This window comes from Schistocerca americana, chromosome X (genome assembly GCF_021461395.2).
Source record: "Schistocerca americana isolate TAMUIC-IGC-003095 chromosome X, iqSchAmer2.1, whole genome shotgun sequence".
Classification (NCBI taxonomy): Eukaryota; Metazoa; Arthropoda; class Insecta; order Orthoptera; family Acrididae; genus Schistocerca; species Schistocerca americana.
This window is the reverse complement of record NC_060130.1, coordinates 276,908,483-276,928,574: the sequence shown is the minus strand read 5'-3', so window position 1 is coordinate 276,928,574 and position 20,092 is coordinate 276,908,483. Positions and strand designations below refer to the sequence as shown.

General features: G+C 38.8%; 1 protein-coding gene across 1 annotated transcript in view; it reads left to right on the top strand.

The window, feature by feature from the left end:
• Positions 1–16,940, top strand: part of LOC124556570 (protein obstructor-E-like) — an 81,336-nt gene extending 64,396 nt beyond the window's left edge. Inside the window, exons 4-5 of the mRNA XM_047130525.1 lie at positions 4,351–4,546; positions 16,322–16,940. Coding sequence (XP_046986481.1) covers positions 4,351–4,546; positions 16,322–16,472 — 347 coding nt within the window. The 3' untranslated portion in view covers positions 16,473–16,940. The remainder of the gene's footprint in view (positions 1–4,350; positions 4,547–16,321) is intronic.
• Positions 16,941–20,092: the final 3,152 nt, after the last annotated feature.

Below are 20,092 nucleotides of genomic sequence, written 5' to 3'. Positions count from 1 at the left end.
ATGGGGTGATTCAGCTGCCCCTACCGACGTCGTTTTATGCAACCCACAAGCCTATACATGGGCTTCAAAAACCACCTGCGAGATTTTCATAGTCTCTCGCTCGCTACGCGCAAACTCTAAGTCTTATAGAAAAAATTAACGTGACCTTTCTGCAGGAAATTTAATGAAGTCAGATTTTGCCCAGGGATACTTTTTCGCTAGAGGACGTAGTTTTCGAGTTATTCAAGAAAAACTACCAAAACTGACTTTCGGGCGCATCCCCACTTCCACACTCAGCCCCAAACAGTCAGGATTTCTGGTACGTTGTTTATGGCAATCCGTCCTATCACTGTACAAAAATTTGCGACTGCACGAGTTACTTCCACATTCGACATTTTTGCTCTTCATGCAGTGGCCTTATTACGTCACCGGCTTATTCGAGTACTTCAAAATAGTAAAACTGACGTTTGTGTAAATTTTACCTAAATTTTTTTGAATTTTAACAGCATGAACTGAACAATTACGTCGTATTCGTCAGGCCTTCTGACTACGAAACTATCGTGTCTGTAAGGGTTAAGCTTGGATCGAATTTCCAGCGTAATTGGTTGTAGCGTGATGTTTACAAAAGTCGTTTACCTTTCATCACCCTCACGGACACGTTTAAATTATTAACGTGAAGGAAATAGCCGATTATGTTGTCGACATAGTAGCCCAATCAAGAGTGACCGAAAAAGGTCAAATATCGGATCAGTTCGTGTAATTAGAAAGTTTTGTACATTTGTAGGAGTGATTGCCATGAAAAAAATACTAGAAATGCTGATTGGTGAGGGATGAGAGTGGAGATGGAGGTACGCTTGAAGGTCACTTTCGTACGTTTTTCTTGAATAACTTGAAAACAGCGGCTTCCAGCGAAAACGTATCCGGGTACAAAATTTGACTACATTAAATTTCCTACAAAAAGGTCAGGGTCATTTTTATGTAGGACAAATAGTTTTAGCGTAGTGAACGAGAGAATATGAAAATCTCGCCCATGGTTTCTGAAGGTCAGAAATAACATTGCGGGTTGCATTAAACGACGTCAGTAGGGGCAGCTGTATAGCCTTGTGTAACTAATACAACTTACACCCATTTGAACCTGCTTTCTTTAGTCAAGCCTTAGCCTCCTCCTACAATTTTACCCACCTCCCCCTTCCAGACACACGCACACGCACACACACACACACAAACTAGCACTATACTTCAGAAGCTTCTGCTCTGTTCTTGCTTGAAATGTTTATCGTCCACGTTTCACTTTCGCACAAGGCGACACTCCAGATAAATACCTTCAAAAAAGACTTCCTCACTATTGAATTCATATTTAGCGTTAACGAATGTCTCTTTGTCAGAAACTCTTTTCTTGTTCTTACCAGTCTGCATTTTATACCCTCCCTACTCCGTTATCGTCAATTATTTTGTTGCCTAAATAGCCAAACGCATCAGCTACTATTAGTGTCTTACTTCCTAACGTAATTCCTTCAGCATAGCCTGATTAAATTTGACTATGTTCCATAACACTTAGTTTGCTTTTGTTGACGGCATTCATCCAATCACCCCTTTTCAAGGCGTTATCCATTCTGCTTATTTGATCTTCCAAGTCCTTTGCTGTATCCGACAGAATTACAATGTCATCGGCGAAAGCTCAAAAATTTTCTTTTTCACCCTGAACTTTAATTTCCTTTCCTAATTTGTCCTTGGTCTATTTTACTGCATGCTCAATACGCAGACTGAATAATGCCTGCCATAGGCTATAACCCTGTCCCATCCCCTTGTCAACTGCTGCTTCTCTTGAATGTCATTTTATTCATATCTGCAGTCTAGCTTTAGTACAAGTTGTAGATAAACTTTCACTCCCTGTATATTTACTTACTTACTCCTTGGCGCTACAGCCCATGTAGGGCCTTGACCTCTCTGATGATCACAGCCTAATCCTGACAATTTTCTGCTCGTTTCCTCCATCTCCTGACTCCAGTCTTTCTCAAATAATTTTCCACATCCTTCAGCCATCTTTTCCGGGGTCTCCCTTTGCTTCTTTTGCCACCTGGATTTACTGTTTAAACCTTTTCGACAGCTCGATCCTTCGACATTAGCTATACATGGCGCAGCCATCTCAATCTGTTATACTTAATTTCAGTCGCCAAGTCAGGATTTCTATATAGTTCTTCCAATTCCTTGTTTCTCCCTATTCTCCCATGCCCCGCCTTATACACGACTCCAAAAATGTTTCTTAATATTTTCCTCTCCCATCTTCTCAAGACCTCTTCTTCTGCTACCGTCATTGTCCATGTTTCTGAGCCATACATTACCACCGGTCTTATGACTGTTTAATAGACAGTCACCTTCGATTTTCTGCCCAGGCTACGTGACTGAAGGATCTTGATCAGCGCCCAATAAGCATTATTTCCTGCAGCAATCCTAGATTGTATTTCTTCTCTTATTCTGCTATCCTCCGTAACCAGCACTCCCAAGTATTGGAACTTCTCACATCTCTCATAATTCCCTCTGTTCAACTCTCTGTATATTAGGCCTGCTATATTCATAATTTCAAGGAGTGTGTTGCATTCAATGTGTCTAAAGATTTATTTAAATATACAAAGGCTACAAACGTAGGCTTACCTTTCATCAACCGATTTTCTAAGATAAATCGGAGAGTCTGTATTGCACGCGTGTTATTACATTTCTCCGGAGTTAAAATAATCTGTCCCATTATCGTCTTCTATCAGTCTTTGCAATTTATTATAAATAAGTCGCCTTCTTTGGAAGTGGAGTCATTACACTCTTCTTGAAGTGCGAGGGAATTAAAAATAAAGTTGCAGCAAATATCGAGAAAACAAAGAAATCTAGGTTATTGTCAACATATGCAAGCAGACAACGTCTGCAGGTAGTGTGCTAAACTCAGATGTAATCTAAATAACTAATCTATCAGTCGCTCAGTGATGTCTATGATTTTTCTTTCAAGTCTGTTGCCATTCATAATATAGTGCTGTTGTGATCTCTCTGATGGGCTACACAATAGTTCATAGAGCAGCTTTCAAAAAGACCTTTGTATGTTATCAAAGCAACTTATCTCTAGTTTTACTACTCCATCGAATATCTGAGCGACACACGCTGTACCTAGCTTCTCACATTAGACTGAATTTTCCCACACGTATCCTGCACCAGTATATAATGTCCTTTCACTTCCTCTAGCACCGTCCCAATAACCCACTGTCTCCCTCCATTCTTGAGAACCCTGGCTTGTTTCAGTGTCTGTGTCAGCATACACCCCGCCTTTGTTTCATTTTTAACCAATGCTTCCTCTGCATATGTTTTAACACTTCCCTCTCATAGACCATAGGACAAACTTCAAGATCGGCTCATCTTAGCTACCCCACCCGTCCCATCTCAAATGATGTCTCGAAGCCAGTCTCTCCCTAACCGAAATCCTAGCATCTACTAACCTCTAATCATAACAGTTCCTCCCTCAATATACATACATCACTTTTCATACAAGATTCACTCCAGTACCATCCTCGTCCAAAAGTACATCACGTCCTTCTTGAAATCATAAAAAAATTGTATTTCTTTGATTCATAAATCAAAAGGTGAAGAGAAGTGACGATAATGCCGCCAACCCGTCCAATTAGTGGGAAATGAAAAAAGTGATGGTAGAGGTTTCGTTCTAACAGTGATCACTGTACGTAGGAAGTCTTGATTCGAGCAATGCCCTCTACTGGTGCAGTCGCCTGATTTCCACTTTTCTGAAATTCCAGCCAACACTATAATTCTATAATACCATACACTTAATCTTACTTCTCGCATCCAGTTACCCACCTCTAAACAAATCCTTTGCCGACTCATCAAAGTCTCTAACCTAGTTGCCTACATTTAATAACTACATTACCTACTATTAAGTGTATCCAGCTCTTCTCATCCTATCCCTTATTAGGGCTCTTTCTTTGCCCTTTTCGCTTTACTTTTGCAATTTTTGTTTCTCCTGATAACTGTGACTTGGCTAACATCCTGTTTACACTTACTCCAAATCCCTTGTTTTCCTACCATACGCCCTTTTACGTGACACTCTTCTGCATATCCTAACACATCTTCTCTAGCGTTCCTCTTCATCCTGAACTCTCACAGAACCACTGAAACACTTCTGTCTGGTCCCATACCATCATTGTTAACTATCTATTCAACAATGTAAAAACATGCGATGACTTTTACCTATTAAAAAAAAACTTTAAAGCCTTTCTCGTGTTACTTTAAATTATTTATGGTAGAAGAGCGACATAATGACCACCTACCAACCCAACCACAGCCGTATGACATTGTTGTGCTAATTGCGGTGGGCGGCAGACGTGTTCCAGTTCACATGTCCAAAAGTGAACGAATCGGAGGCGCAGCAACATCCGCGCTACTCTGACCCGGAGGACTGCCAGTTCTTCTACGTCTGCATCAACGGGGAGGTGCCCCGCCGTAATGGCTGCAAGATGGGGCAGGTCTTCAACGACGCCACGCGCAGCTGTGACTGGCCTAGGAACGTTCCCGAATGGTACGTATTTGGCAACCAACTTAGATTGGAAACGTGCATTCAATTTCTCCTCTCGCAACTGCCCTTGTTAATAACTTTACATGCATATCTTTTGTTCAGGATTTTAATGTTACGTAATTGAAGTATGAGAGGAAGTAGATGAATGGTAGGCCTAGGTACAATTAATCAGAGCCAACACAGATGACCAACAAATTTATATTCTGGGGGAGATAATTCAGTTGCCTTCAAGCTCTCCTCATTCAAGAGGCTTTCATCTATTCTACAACTGTTGGATAGCTGTTCTCTATATCAAAATTACGTGACACAGTACGAAATTCGTAGATGTTATATTTATATTTTAAATGATAGTTTCCTCATACAATCGAAATATATAAACATGGAGATAATTTTAACAGAAAAGAAGAAGCAATGAAACTCAGCGATATATGGACAGTAGCGCAACAGAATCGATGAGAAGTTTTTATCTTTGACGTACTATGAAGGAGAGTTATATTTTATCTTTGACAAGGTTTATCTCAGCTATCACACGGAATCCAGACCATGCCCACTTTTCACGGTATTTAGGGCGCTCTTAGACGTCCGACTCGTCAGTCGGCAAGACTCAGCACAACGTCAAGGATAGGAGAGGTCCATGGACCACGGCCATACAACCTGGAAGAATTCTCAGCAGCCGATCGTTTTCTCATTTCACTGTCAGTCTTTAATGAAAACAGTATGGACACAAAAAGTCTTTTGAGATATATTTAAATTAAAAAATACTTTACAATTGTCTATTTACGTAAATCAAAACTTTTTCACTATCAGTGCACCGTTCATAATCACAAGCACAAACATATTATTATCACTCAGCCTCCATGGCCCGGTGAAGTGTGTTGCCGTCTAGCAATATGGATGTTACAGGTTCATTTGGTGGCGAATAGCTTTGTTTTTCCTATTGTGGAAAACACTGACACAGGATTCATTAAATCTAGTAAGGGTAAATGATAAGTTGCTCGATTAAATATACAGCGAAACTGACAGACAAGCCGTCAGAGCCACACAAGCTGTCAGAATCGCATTAAATCGAAAGACTTGCATCATGTTGGGTGCCACACGATCTTCATTTAATTATTACTTCTCAGTGGCATCATGTACACATAACAGGAGGTTTATCAAGATCCTAACATTTATAATACAAAATGATTGCGGCGGAAACGCTGAAAGTAGAGAAGGTGTTAGATTTCACGTTACATCGACAACGAGACCATTAGAGATGAGAACAAGTTCGGATTGCGGAAAGATGGAGAGGGAAATCGACCGTCCATTTTTCAAAGGAATTATCCTGCAATTTTTGTAAAGTGATTCAGAGAAACCACTATGTGAATTCCATTTCTCTCATATTCGAGACAGCTTTCTTAAACATTGCGCCACCATGCATAGTTAGACTGCTAACAACACACCTCAGTACATTAGTGTACGAAATTTAATAAAGGCAACTCGTACGCATATGTGTATACATATTCCACTGCTCATAGGCGTGCATCAAATATTGGATAGATTTCCATTATAAAATTTGTTATAAAGAAAGATGGGAACAGCCTACAGGCCCCCTCACTTCTATTCCCTTTGTCGTTTTCGAAGAAATACTTAGCTGACAACACGAAAAAATTACCAGCAGGTAAAATATTTACTTGTTTTCACTTGAAGCTGTAGACAAATCACTATTTAGTCTTTTGTCTGATTAGTAGGAATGAAATGACGATTTCAAAACATTAATTCACGTTGGCGCTGCAGTCGCTGGTAGTGTTGAAAAATCAAAAAATCCAACATGGCAGCAAGCCACGCCCCCTTATCTATCATGAGACAAGCCATTTCTCCTTATCTATGATGTTACAAACCGAGACAAGATGGCAGTAAGCCATGCGTTTCTCCTCCAAACACTGTGCAATAGTTTACCATGGAACAACTAACTACTATCTAGTATTTTAGGAGCCAATCACAATGCAGCCCATCGTGGCTATGCTGAAAAGTACCTGACAAGACAGGGATGGAAGTTCACTGTCCCAAAGATAAGAACTTGCACCAAAATAAAACTACCTGTTTCAAATAACTAACGATTTAGAATACAAAAACAGGTAGATAGGTTGCGTGTCATAATGTAATGTAATGTAATTACAGATCTCTCATTGTGAGCAGAAATTCGAACTTTGCACCAATATAAAATTATTTCTCAAACTATGCAAGACTTTGAGCATAAAATAAACATGGCACTACTATCATAACTTAAGTGGTCTCCAAGATAAAAAAAAATCACGTGGCTTGCATATTGGCACTACTGGTAAAACTGATAGGTAAGGTAGCACTTGTTAACACTCACAAGTTCAGTATCCATACCACAGTTTTCAGGCACAGTAAATCCTCAAACTCAACATTTCCACATGTAAATTGTCCATATTACTAATGAAAATTCATGTTGCTCACTTACTGGTACTACTGAAATTAAGTAGAAATCAGTTGAAGTGCGTTGTTCAGCCTTTGTGCCATGCATGAAATGCATCAAATTACATGAAAATTGGTACTATGACGTTGCCAAACACGCATGGTCACTACTGCCGATCTAACTTACGCCTCAAAGTGCACTAGTCGAAGAGAATTACCAAACAACCAATGTTATTTCCATTACGGTGATACTGACAACCTCTTATGCTCGAAAAAGGAGTTTCATGTAGTTTACTATTCATCCATATAACTTTCTAGTCTTGGAATGCACTTAGCATAGAAATACGATCAGAATTCCTACCACTACAAATGCTTCTTGCTGATATGTCTAACAGCGATTGTCCATACTAGTAACAGAAACATTTGGAAAGATGGAGCTATTTAAACGTGTTTCACAAAAAACATACTCAGCAGTAGCAATGCATATTTGTATAGATGAGAAATATGGGTTAATATGTTTTCAACTACACACTTTAAAAGTCACCCAAACATTATAGTCATCCATACTAAGATATTAACTTTAGTTTTTAGTATAAAAAGTTTGTCATCTTCTGCTGACAATGCTAATCCGTGCTATTGCACAGTGGAAAAACGCTAAGTAGGCAAGACAGTAATAGTTGACACAAATAAATAGGCTTTCAGAACTGAAACAGTATTTTAAATCTGAAGCTAACAGTCTATATTCCACAACTTGACAGTTATGTGCAGTATCTTGACAGTGGGTGTCAGTTGCTGGAGCTTAAAACAGAACTCTAGCATCAGTAGCTGATAGTGTGTATGTGCAGTGGGTGTCAGCCACTGGTGTTTCAGCTATTGGGGGTGTCAGCTACTGTCAGTTACTGCGTGTGTGTCAGCTACTGGTTCTTAAAATTGTATTGTAACACCAATAGCTGACAGTGTGTATGTGAAGTAGGTGACTGCAACTGACACAGACACATGGCAGAGACTTACACCATGCCAGAGAAAAAACTGTAACAAACTACTCCATTTTACAGCAAGCTTTGTAACAAATTGCTTCATTTTACAGCAAGCTTTGCAACAAATTGCACTATGTTTCGGCAAAAATTGTATCAACCCATCTTACAACAAAATTGTAACATATTGCCTCATATTACAGTAAAATTTTAACCATATGGACATATTGCACAAGTACACATCTTAGCATAAATGGTGGTGTCTAGTGTAACCATTTTCAGGTGTAACTACTTCTCAGTCTAACTGTTTTAGAGTGTAAACATTTTCTGGCACATCATTTTCCAGGATAACCATTTTCAATTGTGATAGCTTCCCAGCGTCAATGTTTCCCATTATGTTTGTTTCCAGTGTAGACATTTTCCAGAGTAACCATTTCCAGTGAAATAGTTTACAGGGTAACTGTTTACAGTATAATCATTTCCAATGGAACCATTCTCCAGTGTTACCATCACCAGAATAACTGTTTTCCAATGTAACTGTTTTCTCGTGTAACAGTTTTCCAGTACAATCGTTTTTCAAGGTAATTTCTTCCAATGTAATTGTTTCCAGTGTAATTGCTTTTTCACGAATGGTACTAACACGCAAAATGCTTTGTCAGGTTTGTGAAGTCACATGCCACAATCATTGCGGAATCATGTGGTCAAGGTAAGTGACCTGTGAGTGATATTGTGACATCATAGTAAAGAGGTATGACTTCTGTCCACATGAACAGGTTACTGGGCTGAGCAATTGGTCTCACAAATCTGACTAAGTGTTTCATTTCTTGGAAGAAGTTTTGATGAAATGTTATACTGGTAATGTTTGCACTGGAAGTGGTTACACTGGAAAATGGCTACAATAGAAATTGGTAACAGTAAAGAACCGCTACATTGGAGAACTGTTACACCAGAGAATGGTTGCATTGGAAATTAAGTAGACTTGGAAACAATTTAGTGGAAAATGGTTACACTGGAAAACAGTTACACCAGAAAGTGGTTACACTTGAAATGGTTATAATGGAAAATTGTTACACTGAGAAGTGGTCTGGAAAACTGTTACATTTGAAGATTCTTACATTTGAAAATGGTTACGCTGTAAAATGATTGCACTGGTAATGATTACACTGGAAAATGGTTACAGTGAAAAATGGTTACACTAGCAAACAGTTACAGTGGGCTTCACCATCTGTGCTAAGATGTGTACGAGTACGACACCTACGTATGACTACAATTTTGCTTAACATGCGGCAATTTGTTAGAACTTTGCTGTAACATGGGTTGTTACAATTATTACTGTAACATAGAGCGATTTGTTTCGACTGTTGCTGTAACAAGGGCTATCAACCACACATTTAGGAGAATTGTAATCACCCACTGCTGATGCACACTGTCAGTTACTGGTCTTAGAATTCTGTTTGAAGGTACAGTAACTGACACCTACTGTCAAGTCATGACACATACGCTGTCAGCTTTTGGTTTTAGAATACTATTTCAGTTCTGAATGCCTGTTTGTTTATGTCGACTGTCATTGCCTTGCCTGTTTAGCACTGTAGTTTCACTGTATGACTACATAAGTTAGAATTATCAGCAGATGACAAACGTTCTGTTAATAAAGTTATTACCCTATCGTGGGGTCACCATAATGTTTGACTGACTTTGAAGGTTAAAGCGTAGCAATACTCATTTATTTCCTATATGAATGTTTATTACTGTTGTTCAGTATGCACCAACTTTCCAGAGGTTTTTGTTAGTAGTATGGATAGTCAGCATTTGCATGTGAACAAAAAGCAGTTACTATCTGTAGGCATTTTTTTTAATCATGCTGCTATGCTAAATCCATTCCAAGCATGGGAACATGTATGCATGAATAGTGAACTAGCTGAAACTTCATCTGTGAGCATAAGATGTTGCCATTGCAAATTTTGCGGAAATAATATTGTTTACTATAATTCTCGTCGAAAAGTGCACTTTAAGCTCTAAGTTAGATTTTCAGTAGTGCCCATGTGTGTTTTGAAATGTTACAGAACCAATGTTAATGTATTTTAATGAATTAAATGTGTAATACATATATTGAAATAAACTTTGTCTTTAGCTATGTTTCATCTCTGTCTTGTTGCACAACTGTCTTTGTGCATGTTGTGTTGTACGTAAACTTTTCATGTTATAACGTCCTCCTTGTGTATTAAGAAAATATGCTGTTTAATTGATACTTTGTAATAAAAGATCTTGTCGAAACATCTACTTCTCATCCTATAATGGTGCTTGGTCAGTCCTTTTGTCTGTGTCTACTTTGTTTCTTTCTGTATGTCGTCTTTTGGAGCATTACGATTAAATGTTTAGTATTATCTAGTAGTTGCTATCGGAAATACAGCTGCAGTACTTCATCACATCCTTTGATTTCTGAGCTGTTCTTCCATATGTAGTTTGTTACAGTTGTCATTCCATCTTCGAATGTATTCCCTTCTATTTATATATCCTGATAATATGTACTTATTTCCTGTAGACTGTATCAGTTCAGTAAAGTGACTCTGCTTGTAGAGTATTATTTATTCATTGACAGTCACACAGCAATCACACACAACTACCAGCAACCATCTCCAGATCATGTTAGTACCTTAGAAGTACATTAACAGATTAGTGTATGTTCAAGCACATCCAATACCACAAATGTAGCGTGTTGTACAAAGACAGGATATGTATTCCCAAGGCAATAAACTGAATTGAAACAGCCGCTGGTGACAAACTGCTAATTGTGTATGACCGTTGCGCAATTTTATCGGTGAATAAATAATATCTTGAAACGAAACATATCATGGTATACTATCCTGTCAGGGTATAATGTCCCACTTCACAATGGTTATTGTTATCAAGAACTGATAAAATGCATTGAATATTGTTCTTTGTACACGCTTTAGTGTACAAATACGTCGTCCATAATGGGCAATTTGTTAAGGGCTAAGACTGGTTAAATGTAAATAGTTATTGCTACACTGCTTCAGTCACTTTTATTCTTATTACAACACAACCACACGCTTCGGTGGTGATGCCATCATTTTCAGGTGAGTTATGGTATATTTAAATTGTTGAATTTGTCTCTGCAAGGTAGGAAACAGACGCGTATGTTACAAACGAATTTAACAATGTAAAAGTATCCTAGAACACCTGAAGAGATGGCGTGATCATCGAAATGCATAGTGGTGTTAAAATAAAAATAAAAGGGACTGATACAGTTTACACATAATTGTTTCCTGTAGTATGTATACAAAACGTGAGTACCGAAAATTGGAATTACTATAAAGATTCGCAAAGAGTCGAATTTCACATAGAAGGTGAAGGGATGGAAGACAGAACTGAAATGCGAATACTTATGTTTAGTTATTTATTTAGTCATTCTAGCCGACGTTCTAGATACAACAATAGACCTGTACTTGTGAAATTACTCTTTTTCCGCGACCGAATGGTTTCGCGTGTTCAAACCTATTTTTTCCCTTCCCACGCAACCATTCCAGATTTCAGGCTATTTATTCTGTTCCCCTCACTAAGGCCATCTGAGGATTCACAGCAACTTTAGTTTTTAGTTATTTGCTCTTGCATTTGCACCTAACATCAGTAAGGGTGGCTAGAGGTAGTGCACCACGAGATTGTGTGTTAATGTCCTGGGTTAAATCCCAAGCTCTCCGCAATCTCTTGTGGAATGAGGACAATCTAAACTGTTGATGATGATCTGTCCTCTTACTGGGACGATGGATCTGGCGACCCTCTTGCTGCTATTAAAGAGAAGGAAGTTATTTACTTGTACCAGGTTTCATCTTCTTGCTTCCTTTCGTTTACTTACTTATCCATAACAACAAAAACGCAATGCTGCGCGACGCAAGCACTCTTCATAACCACCCACAGGAAACAGAGCCTCACGTGGCGTGTAACGAGCAGGAGAAAGGTAAGGATGAAGCATTAGCATTAAGATATTATTCTCTAAAGCAGTGTGGGATTCCCACGTGGTCTAGAACTATCACGGAATCACGGATTAATTTGAGACTATTTGGTATTTCCCCCCCCCCCCCCCCCCCCCCCCCCCCCCCGCGTCCCACAATCCGTTAATATGTTTCTGTTTTCCTTCTGCGTACTGATTATTATCAGCTTGTTATCTTTTCTCTTATAATTTGCAAACCATTTTTGTTTGTCAATTTTTTTCTGTAAACAACACTTTCTACTGCGTCTTGTTACGTTATTTCGCCTTCAACTACGTTCAAACTTCTTGACTCTAGGTTTTATAAGACACAAACAAGTTCTTCTTCTGGTCTGTATTATTTTACTATATTTCGTAAGTTCAAGACTAGGGTGGCTGTCAGTGAAATTTCGCAATACTTCTTCCTGATGTCTCTGATTTGTTTGCTCCATAGTCACTCAGTGCTTTGTTTAAAGTATTCTGGCCTCACTGACCAGTTTTTATGCCTATGTCTCATTTATACGGTACGTTCTCTTGCGGATACTTTCATTTGGCACTGTTTTTAAAACTAGTTACTTAATGTAATCACTCTGTTCGAATATGATATACTAATTCGCTGTTAGTAAAATTTATTTCCTGCTGCGATTAATAAGCGTTATTTATTATCTGTCTCCTAGCTGAATGATTGGTATTTCTGCATGTATTACACTTTCGGCAGGTATAGCAAATTAAGCTGCAAATGTCAAGCACTTTAGCTCAGTACTGTCTTACACAGGTTCTCTATGTTAGTAATACACTCTGAACCATAATTTGCAATTGCGGATATGGCTGTATTGGATACGTGGAAAATATAGTAATCAACGTGTTTCGTGTTGATAATGTACAAGTCAATAGCTGAATTTTCCTGAAGCCACTGCACCACCTAAGCTGAGTGTAGTAGCCACTGATGGTACAAAAGACGTAACATCTGTGGGGTCTTATGGGTAGCTCCAAATTGTTCTGAACATTGTGATTTTTCCGGCAACGCGACCTGATGTCGATCCCTATGGCAATGATAAGTTTTCTGTGACAAATATGGTCTGAGGTGTGGATAGCAGAGCATCATATTCCATCCTGAGTCCTGGAGAGATCTACAGGCTTGATTCATTTGACTTTACAGATCACAAATTTTAATGTGAATGTCTGATGATTCTGTTCGGAGCATCGTTTGTATCATTGATCTGCCAACAGACTCGACAGTTGACTGAAATTTAATTTCTATCTGCAAGTGAAACAAGTGTCGTTGTGAATGACGCGAAATCTGTGGAAATGATGAATGCGGTAGTGGGTAAATCCAATTCCTTGTTTATTTTATTTGCATCAGAACACAGTATGTGCAGTTTCTGATACAGAAATCTGATAAAAATGACATTCCCAAGGTGAACGAAATATCGCAGAAGTCAAACAATTTAAATTCATAGGATGCGTAATAGATGAAATGTTGTCTCGGAAATACAAAATTCAGGATCTTGAGGAAAAACTGAGCGTTTATGTCTCCACTATAACACGATTCTCCATGATAAATGACACTGATAGCTTGTGTACTTCCCTTATCTTCACTCTATTATCTCCTGTGGCATCATAACATTGGGCCAAGTCTGTATTTTCACAAAGGGATATTAATAGAAAGGAAAAGGACACCGTGGGCAGTCTGATGGAATTTGCGAGCTTTGTTTGAACCCTTATTCAAGCGTCTCGGAATACTCAGTGTACCGTATGTGTTCATATTCTCCGTCATGGGACCTGTGGCTAATAATATGGACTCATTCAACTGCAGTATGTAATCAGTAAATACTAGATCGAAAAATGATTTGCACATGGCTGAAACTTGCTTAAATTATGTGCAGAGGGGTGTACGCTATTGAGCAACCTACATTTTTGTAGGCTTCCCGTAGAACCGAAAAATGATGGTACAATGATTTCCTGGTATCGTGTATTGTGGCAGTATTATTTTACAAGTTCCAAGATCGAGTACTTTTGGATCAGATGATTACGTAGTCAAGAGGAAAAATAAAAATGAGGCGCCAGGAATTATTATTGATAACAGTTAATAGTAATAATGAGCCATAGTAGTGTTGGTGGTGTAAGAGTTTGAGGGTAGCATTCGCTTTTGTAATGCTAATATTTATTTCAGTTCTCTGTAACTGTAGTACTTGCAGCAATCTATCTGCTTGTAATAAAAACTCGTATCTCATTAATAACGTAACTATTAGAAAATGATAAAATAAGGGTGTAGGAAAAGTCGTGTTACATTACATCAGGCACAAGAGTGTTGATTTTTAACAGCAACTACTAGTTTTTTGTTGATTCACTTACAGATGATTTTACACTGGTATCACACGTGACAAATCGATGTAGCAATGTACAACACAGTTAAAAGGTAAGAGTAAAACGCTACTGAAAGCTAAAAATATTTGTTTTTTTCTGGCATATAGCTCATCAGGCCTAGTGCGCAAATGAGTTAATTGATAGTGACAAATGCAGTGTCCTACTGCTCATTCACATTTCATCGCTAGTGACAGCACACATTGCACACACTACACAGAAACATACATATACTTTTCAGCTGATGTCATGATCACAAAGATACTTTTACCTCCCCCCCCCCCCCCCCACCCCCAATCACTCTCTTCGTGATTTCCCATTTGTCTGTCAGGAAAACAGAGACCCCATTTCTTTTCTAAGGAAGAGAAAGTCGAGCTTAGAAAGTAAAGGATCTTTCGCATATTACTTTCCTATAACATGCATTATACTATGAAAGTGTGTTGTAGAACGGCAGAGATGTTTTAGCATTTATTTACTTTACATATTTAGAAACTTTGTATTATCTAAATAATTCTTTAATTTATAGTATTTTTTTTGTTTGAAAAATGTGATTTAAATGACATTAAAAATATATTGGTTTTAGTTATCTAACAAAAGTATTAATAATGGAAGTAGCAATAACAGTTGTTCCTCTTTTGTAATAGAATATTCTTTTTATTTTAATTGCAGCAGAGACACAGAAATTTGGGTTTGTGTGTTTCTCTATTTTCTCCCAACTAGATGTGCGTACCAAAGAACTATGTCACAGAATGTATAATAATATACACACTTAAATAGACATAACAGAATGATAGAACATACAACAATCAAGTTAGAGAATGAATATAGCACTGTAATTAATAATAATAACAAAATATCCAGTATAATTAACGTTGTTTTAAAAATCTTCACAAGGTGCATAGAAATGGAACAGGCGTGCTAGTAGGAACTATCCTAACTTGTCTGAAGCGTGTTTTTATCCCAAAACTGCATATTCAACAGGTCCATTTGAAGATGGCATGAATATGAAGGCCAAAACCGATCGTGGGCTTAGGTAAAGTACATGTCAGCAACTGGAGCGGCCTTACATTAATTAATATCATGATACGGCCTCGAATCATTTGGGAAAACGCAAAGCAGCCACTAAACGGAATGTTTTGATCACTTAAATATATCCATTTTGAATAACCATGAACCATCCCGTGTAACGTCATTGAATAAAAGTACGCAAAATAAAGCAGTTGGAGTTTATCACACATGCTAACTGTGGCATGTGTTTTGATCATATGAGTAGCTACCACAGAATTACGTGTAAGAAATTGAGCATTCTGTGTCTGATAGCAACTGTCAGTCTATTATGTGTGAACTGGGAACGATTTTTATCCAACAAATTAATCATTTTATTATTCAGTTATGATGTGATTACCTAGCCTTCCGAAACTACTTCGATATATATTCGCCGAATGCGAATTACTTGGTTTCAGCTAAATTAGATATAGGTGTACTGCCTAGGACATATAAAAATTTCTGCCTCTCGCGATAAGTGGGAAATACGGCGCCGAGACCCGGTACGGCACAAATTTTCACATGTCACCAATAGGAAGTACATCTATAAATAATACAGCTGAAGCCAAGTTATTCGCATTAAGCGATTTTGTTTCGAACTTATATTTGTATCACTGACAAATAAAATGCCTTTGGAGCTATGCCAAATTATGCATATTATAAAAAGGATTGTTCCAAAACTGAAACCCTGAAAGAAGCTTCATGTTAAACTGTCCAAGTCAGACGTAAGATAATTTTATATTATACGATGTAAAGCAACTTTCTTCATTCTGGATACATAAGAGTGAATCCAAACTTTTGACATACTTATCAGTATGTTTCAGCCTCTACAGTCAAAATTCGTTATCCATATCGCAAAACATACCCAATGACTGCAGCTTTTTGTCAGAATCTTTTATTGATTCAAGCAATTAGGAGTAAAATATTTTATTAGATTGTGGGCGAATGTGGAAGATTATAGCTAAGAGCGGTATGTACGATATGTTTCAGTGCGGACTGGTACAAGGGCGTGCTGACAGACGAGGAGCTGTACGCGCTGGAGCACCCGAAACCTAAGGTGAAGTCGCAATCGGCATACAAAACGCGCAACGGAGGCCGGCAGCGCCCAGCGACAACGTCGCAAGAGGAGGACGCAGCCTAGTGGCCGCCGCGGGAACTACCGTCTCCCAAGTCTTCATGCACCACATGCACAATGAGGGCAGCCTGCGTCCTGTACGTGCCCCTCCTTCCAGCGAATCCATCCTATTAGGTTAAGGTAGAAGACAGTGACAGCAGTGATCGCAGTACTGCACTGGTCGTACGTTCCTTAAGTTTTACAAACTTATTCGTCTCGATTTGCATATCTCAAAGCAATCACATCGATTTTTACTGTCACTTGCATTTGCTTCTTGTCATTGAATTACACAGCTATGCTGCAGAAAACACAAATTAAAGCTTCTGGAAATTCGAAACATGTTCAATATTGCGCCTCAGATGTCATGTTAAAAGTAATAATCATTATATTTATAGCTTATTTTACTATCAAATAGGCTAAGAGATGCATGTGATTCAGCATTGCATTATAATCTTGTTTTCGATCAATAAAGCATATGCAAATTTCCGATGAAAATTACCGTATATTCATACCTGTAGTTTCGCAAAATAGTTATTTGATGTGTCTGTGTGTGTGAAACAGGGAGAATGAGTAGTACTGGAATTACAATTCATTAAGAAAGAGTTGCAAAAACACACTAGAAAGTTTAAAGTAAAATCTCCTCTATTATTACACTTGCTTCTGTCTCTCCCCGTTTCCATTTGACGTGTCACTTTACATGTCACTACATTTACGCTACGTGTCCTCAAGGTACAACATAACAAATAAGGGGAGTTACAGCTGAATGTGTTGTGGAGAGAGAGAACTATGTCTGATTTAGAAGAATACAAAAGAGAGCAGACCCCAGCTTTACTGAACGAGGCAGCGAGACACTCATTTGAAGTACCATACATTAAAGAATCCATAGAAAACCTGAATGCAGGTGGCTCGAAAGGGATTTTAGTCCACTTCCAGTTTAGGAATCCACGTCTTAACCACTGCACTGATTACTCGGTTTGTTGAAATTATAGCATATCCGAGAGATGTCCGTAACCGAACTAAATTATATGTACTCTGCATTTATGTTTGATGTTACCTTTAAAGTGATATCGCTGTACATATGCCGGCTTTAAGCTGTCACGACTACGGAAAGTTCACAAATAGCAGTAGTTTCTGATGGGAATATCTGTAGTCACTCAAGAAAATGCTGTAGGAAGACCTCTTAGAGAATGTTTAAATCAGCTTCTGCCCGTTAGGGTGGGTTAAAATTGAGGACGAGCTTCGTAAATGCTCAGAATGTCGGAATTATGTTGTGGAACTGTGCAAAGTGTTTAATGAACTTTAGAAGATCAATAAAGACAGAAGTACGAGGTGCGGCTAGAAAAAAACCGGACTGATGCTGGAAAAAACATTTATTTACAATTATTTACAATTTCATGTTATCTCCTTCAATGTACTCTCCTCCTCGGTCTCTACACCACTCCATACGAATTTTCCACTGTTCATAGCAATGCTGCAGATCATTTTCGGTAAGTCCATACATTACTTCCGTCGCTTTTTCTTTTACTGCTTCAACAGTCTCAAATCTAGTTCCTTTCAAAGCTGACTTGACTTTAGGGAAAAGAAAAAAGTCACAGGGGGCCAAATCAGGTGAGTAGGGTGGATGATCTAAGATGGGAATGTTGTGTTTTGCCAAAAACGTCTTCACTGACAACGCACTGTGAGCTGGGGCATTGTCTTGGTGAAGGATCCATGACTTTTTTCTCCACAAATCGTTCCGTTTTCTCCGTACTCGCTCACGTAGGGTAGCCAGGACGCTAATGTAGTAATGCTGATTCACTGTTTGTCCCTCTGGTACCCAATCAATGTGCACAATCCCTTTGATGTCAAAAAAAAAACAATCATCATTGCCTTGAATTTCGATTTTGACATTCGTGCTTTTTTTGTCGTGGAGAACCAGGAGTTTTCCAATGCATCGATTGGCGTTTAGTTTCGGGATCGTAAGTAAAAAACCACGATTCATCGCAAGTAATAACATTTTGTAAGAAGGTGGGATCACTTTCAATGTTTTCCAGGATGTCAGAACAAATCATTCATCGGCGTTCCTTCTGTTCAATTGTGAGACACTTTGGAACCATTTTTGAACACACTTTGTTCATGTTGAAACTTTCATGAAGAATCTGCCTAACACTTTCCTTGTCAACTCCTGTTAACTCAGACACTGCTCTGATTGTTAAACGGCGATCTTGTCGAACAAGTTTACCGATTTTTTCAATGTTTGCATCAGTTTTTGCTGACAATGGTCTGCCAGTGCGAGTGTCATCACTGGTGTCTTCGCGGCCATCTTTAAATCGTTTAAACCACTCAAACACTTGTGTTCGCGATAAACAATCATCGCCGTACACTTGTTGTAACATTACAAACGTTTCACTTGCAGATTTTCCTAGTTTGAAACAAAATTTGATGTTAACACGCTGTTCTTTCTGTACACTCAACATTTTCCGACGCACAGACAAAACGTCAACTACTTAAAACAGACGCCACGGGCAGACTGAGTGCAGGAGGCAGATGAAACTCGAGCAGTAGGCAGAGCGAGAGTCACGTGACAGGCCACGCGACTTTCAGCCTTATTGCATTCGGTTTATTGTTTCACCAGTACTAGTCCGGTTTTTTTCTAGCCACACCTCGTAAAAGAAGGAAGATTTCAGTTTAACAGTTTGTCAACAAAGAGACCATTGGAGTCTGAAGACATGCTGAACTGGACAAGAAAGTCAAACAAAGTCAGTTGTTACCTTTTCAAGCCACCATAATGGATTTTAGAGAACCGCAAATAACTTACATTTGTACGGCCAGATTGGGACAGCTCCCCGCGAATTCGAGTCTAGTCTCATAATCATTGCGCCAACTCTATCGATCAATGTGCAAAGAGCTTAAAACGAAACTAACAAGATGTCAAATGACTGTAGCTCCTGTACAAATATTCAAATGACTAGAAAAGAGAAGTGACACAATACGTTCGATGTAGTGTTCGTCACAGCCAGACATACTACAATCATCCGGTCATAACTGTGGGTTCTTTGATTCCTTTGGGAGACGGCTGATTGGAACTACAAGATGTGTAACATTAGTCCACTTTATTACAAGAATGATAAAAGGATTTACTAGACTTTATACAATCCATTGACACAGGAACAAGCCGAAAATTTACAACAGCCTTTGAACAGTAAAGCATCACTTGATGCACACAATTACAAACACTTCTCTTGAAGTACGAGTTCAATATTTACAAAAGTACAGTTTTATCTGAGACTTGAATAGTATTGGTGACCTAATTAGATGATGCCAATCACTTCATCGCAAAATGGTTCAGATTGCTCTGAGCCCTATGAGGCTTAACATCTATGGTCATCAGTCACCTAGAACTTAGAACTACTTAAACCCAACTAACCTAAGGACATCACACAACACCCAGTCATCACGAGGCAGAGAAAATCCCTGACCCCGCCGGGAATCTAACCCGGGAACCCGGGCGTGGGAAGCGAGAACGCTACCGCACGACCACGAGCTGCGGACACTTCATCGCAGCCACATATAGGATGGAGCGAGCCATCCTTCTCCAGCAGCACCTCCCGTTCGTCATTACGGATTGCAGCGAGACATCACTGATGTCTGTAGTATTGATGCTCGAT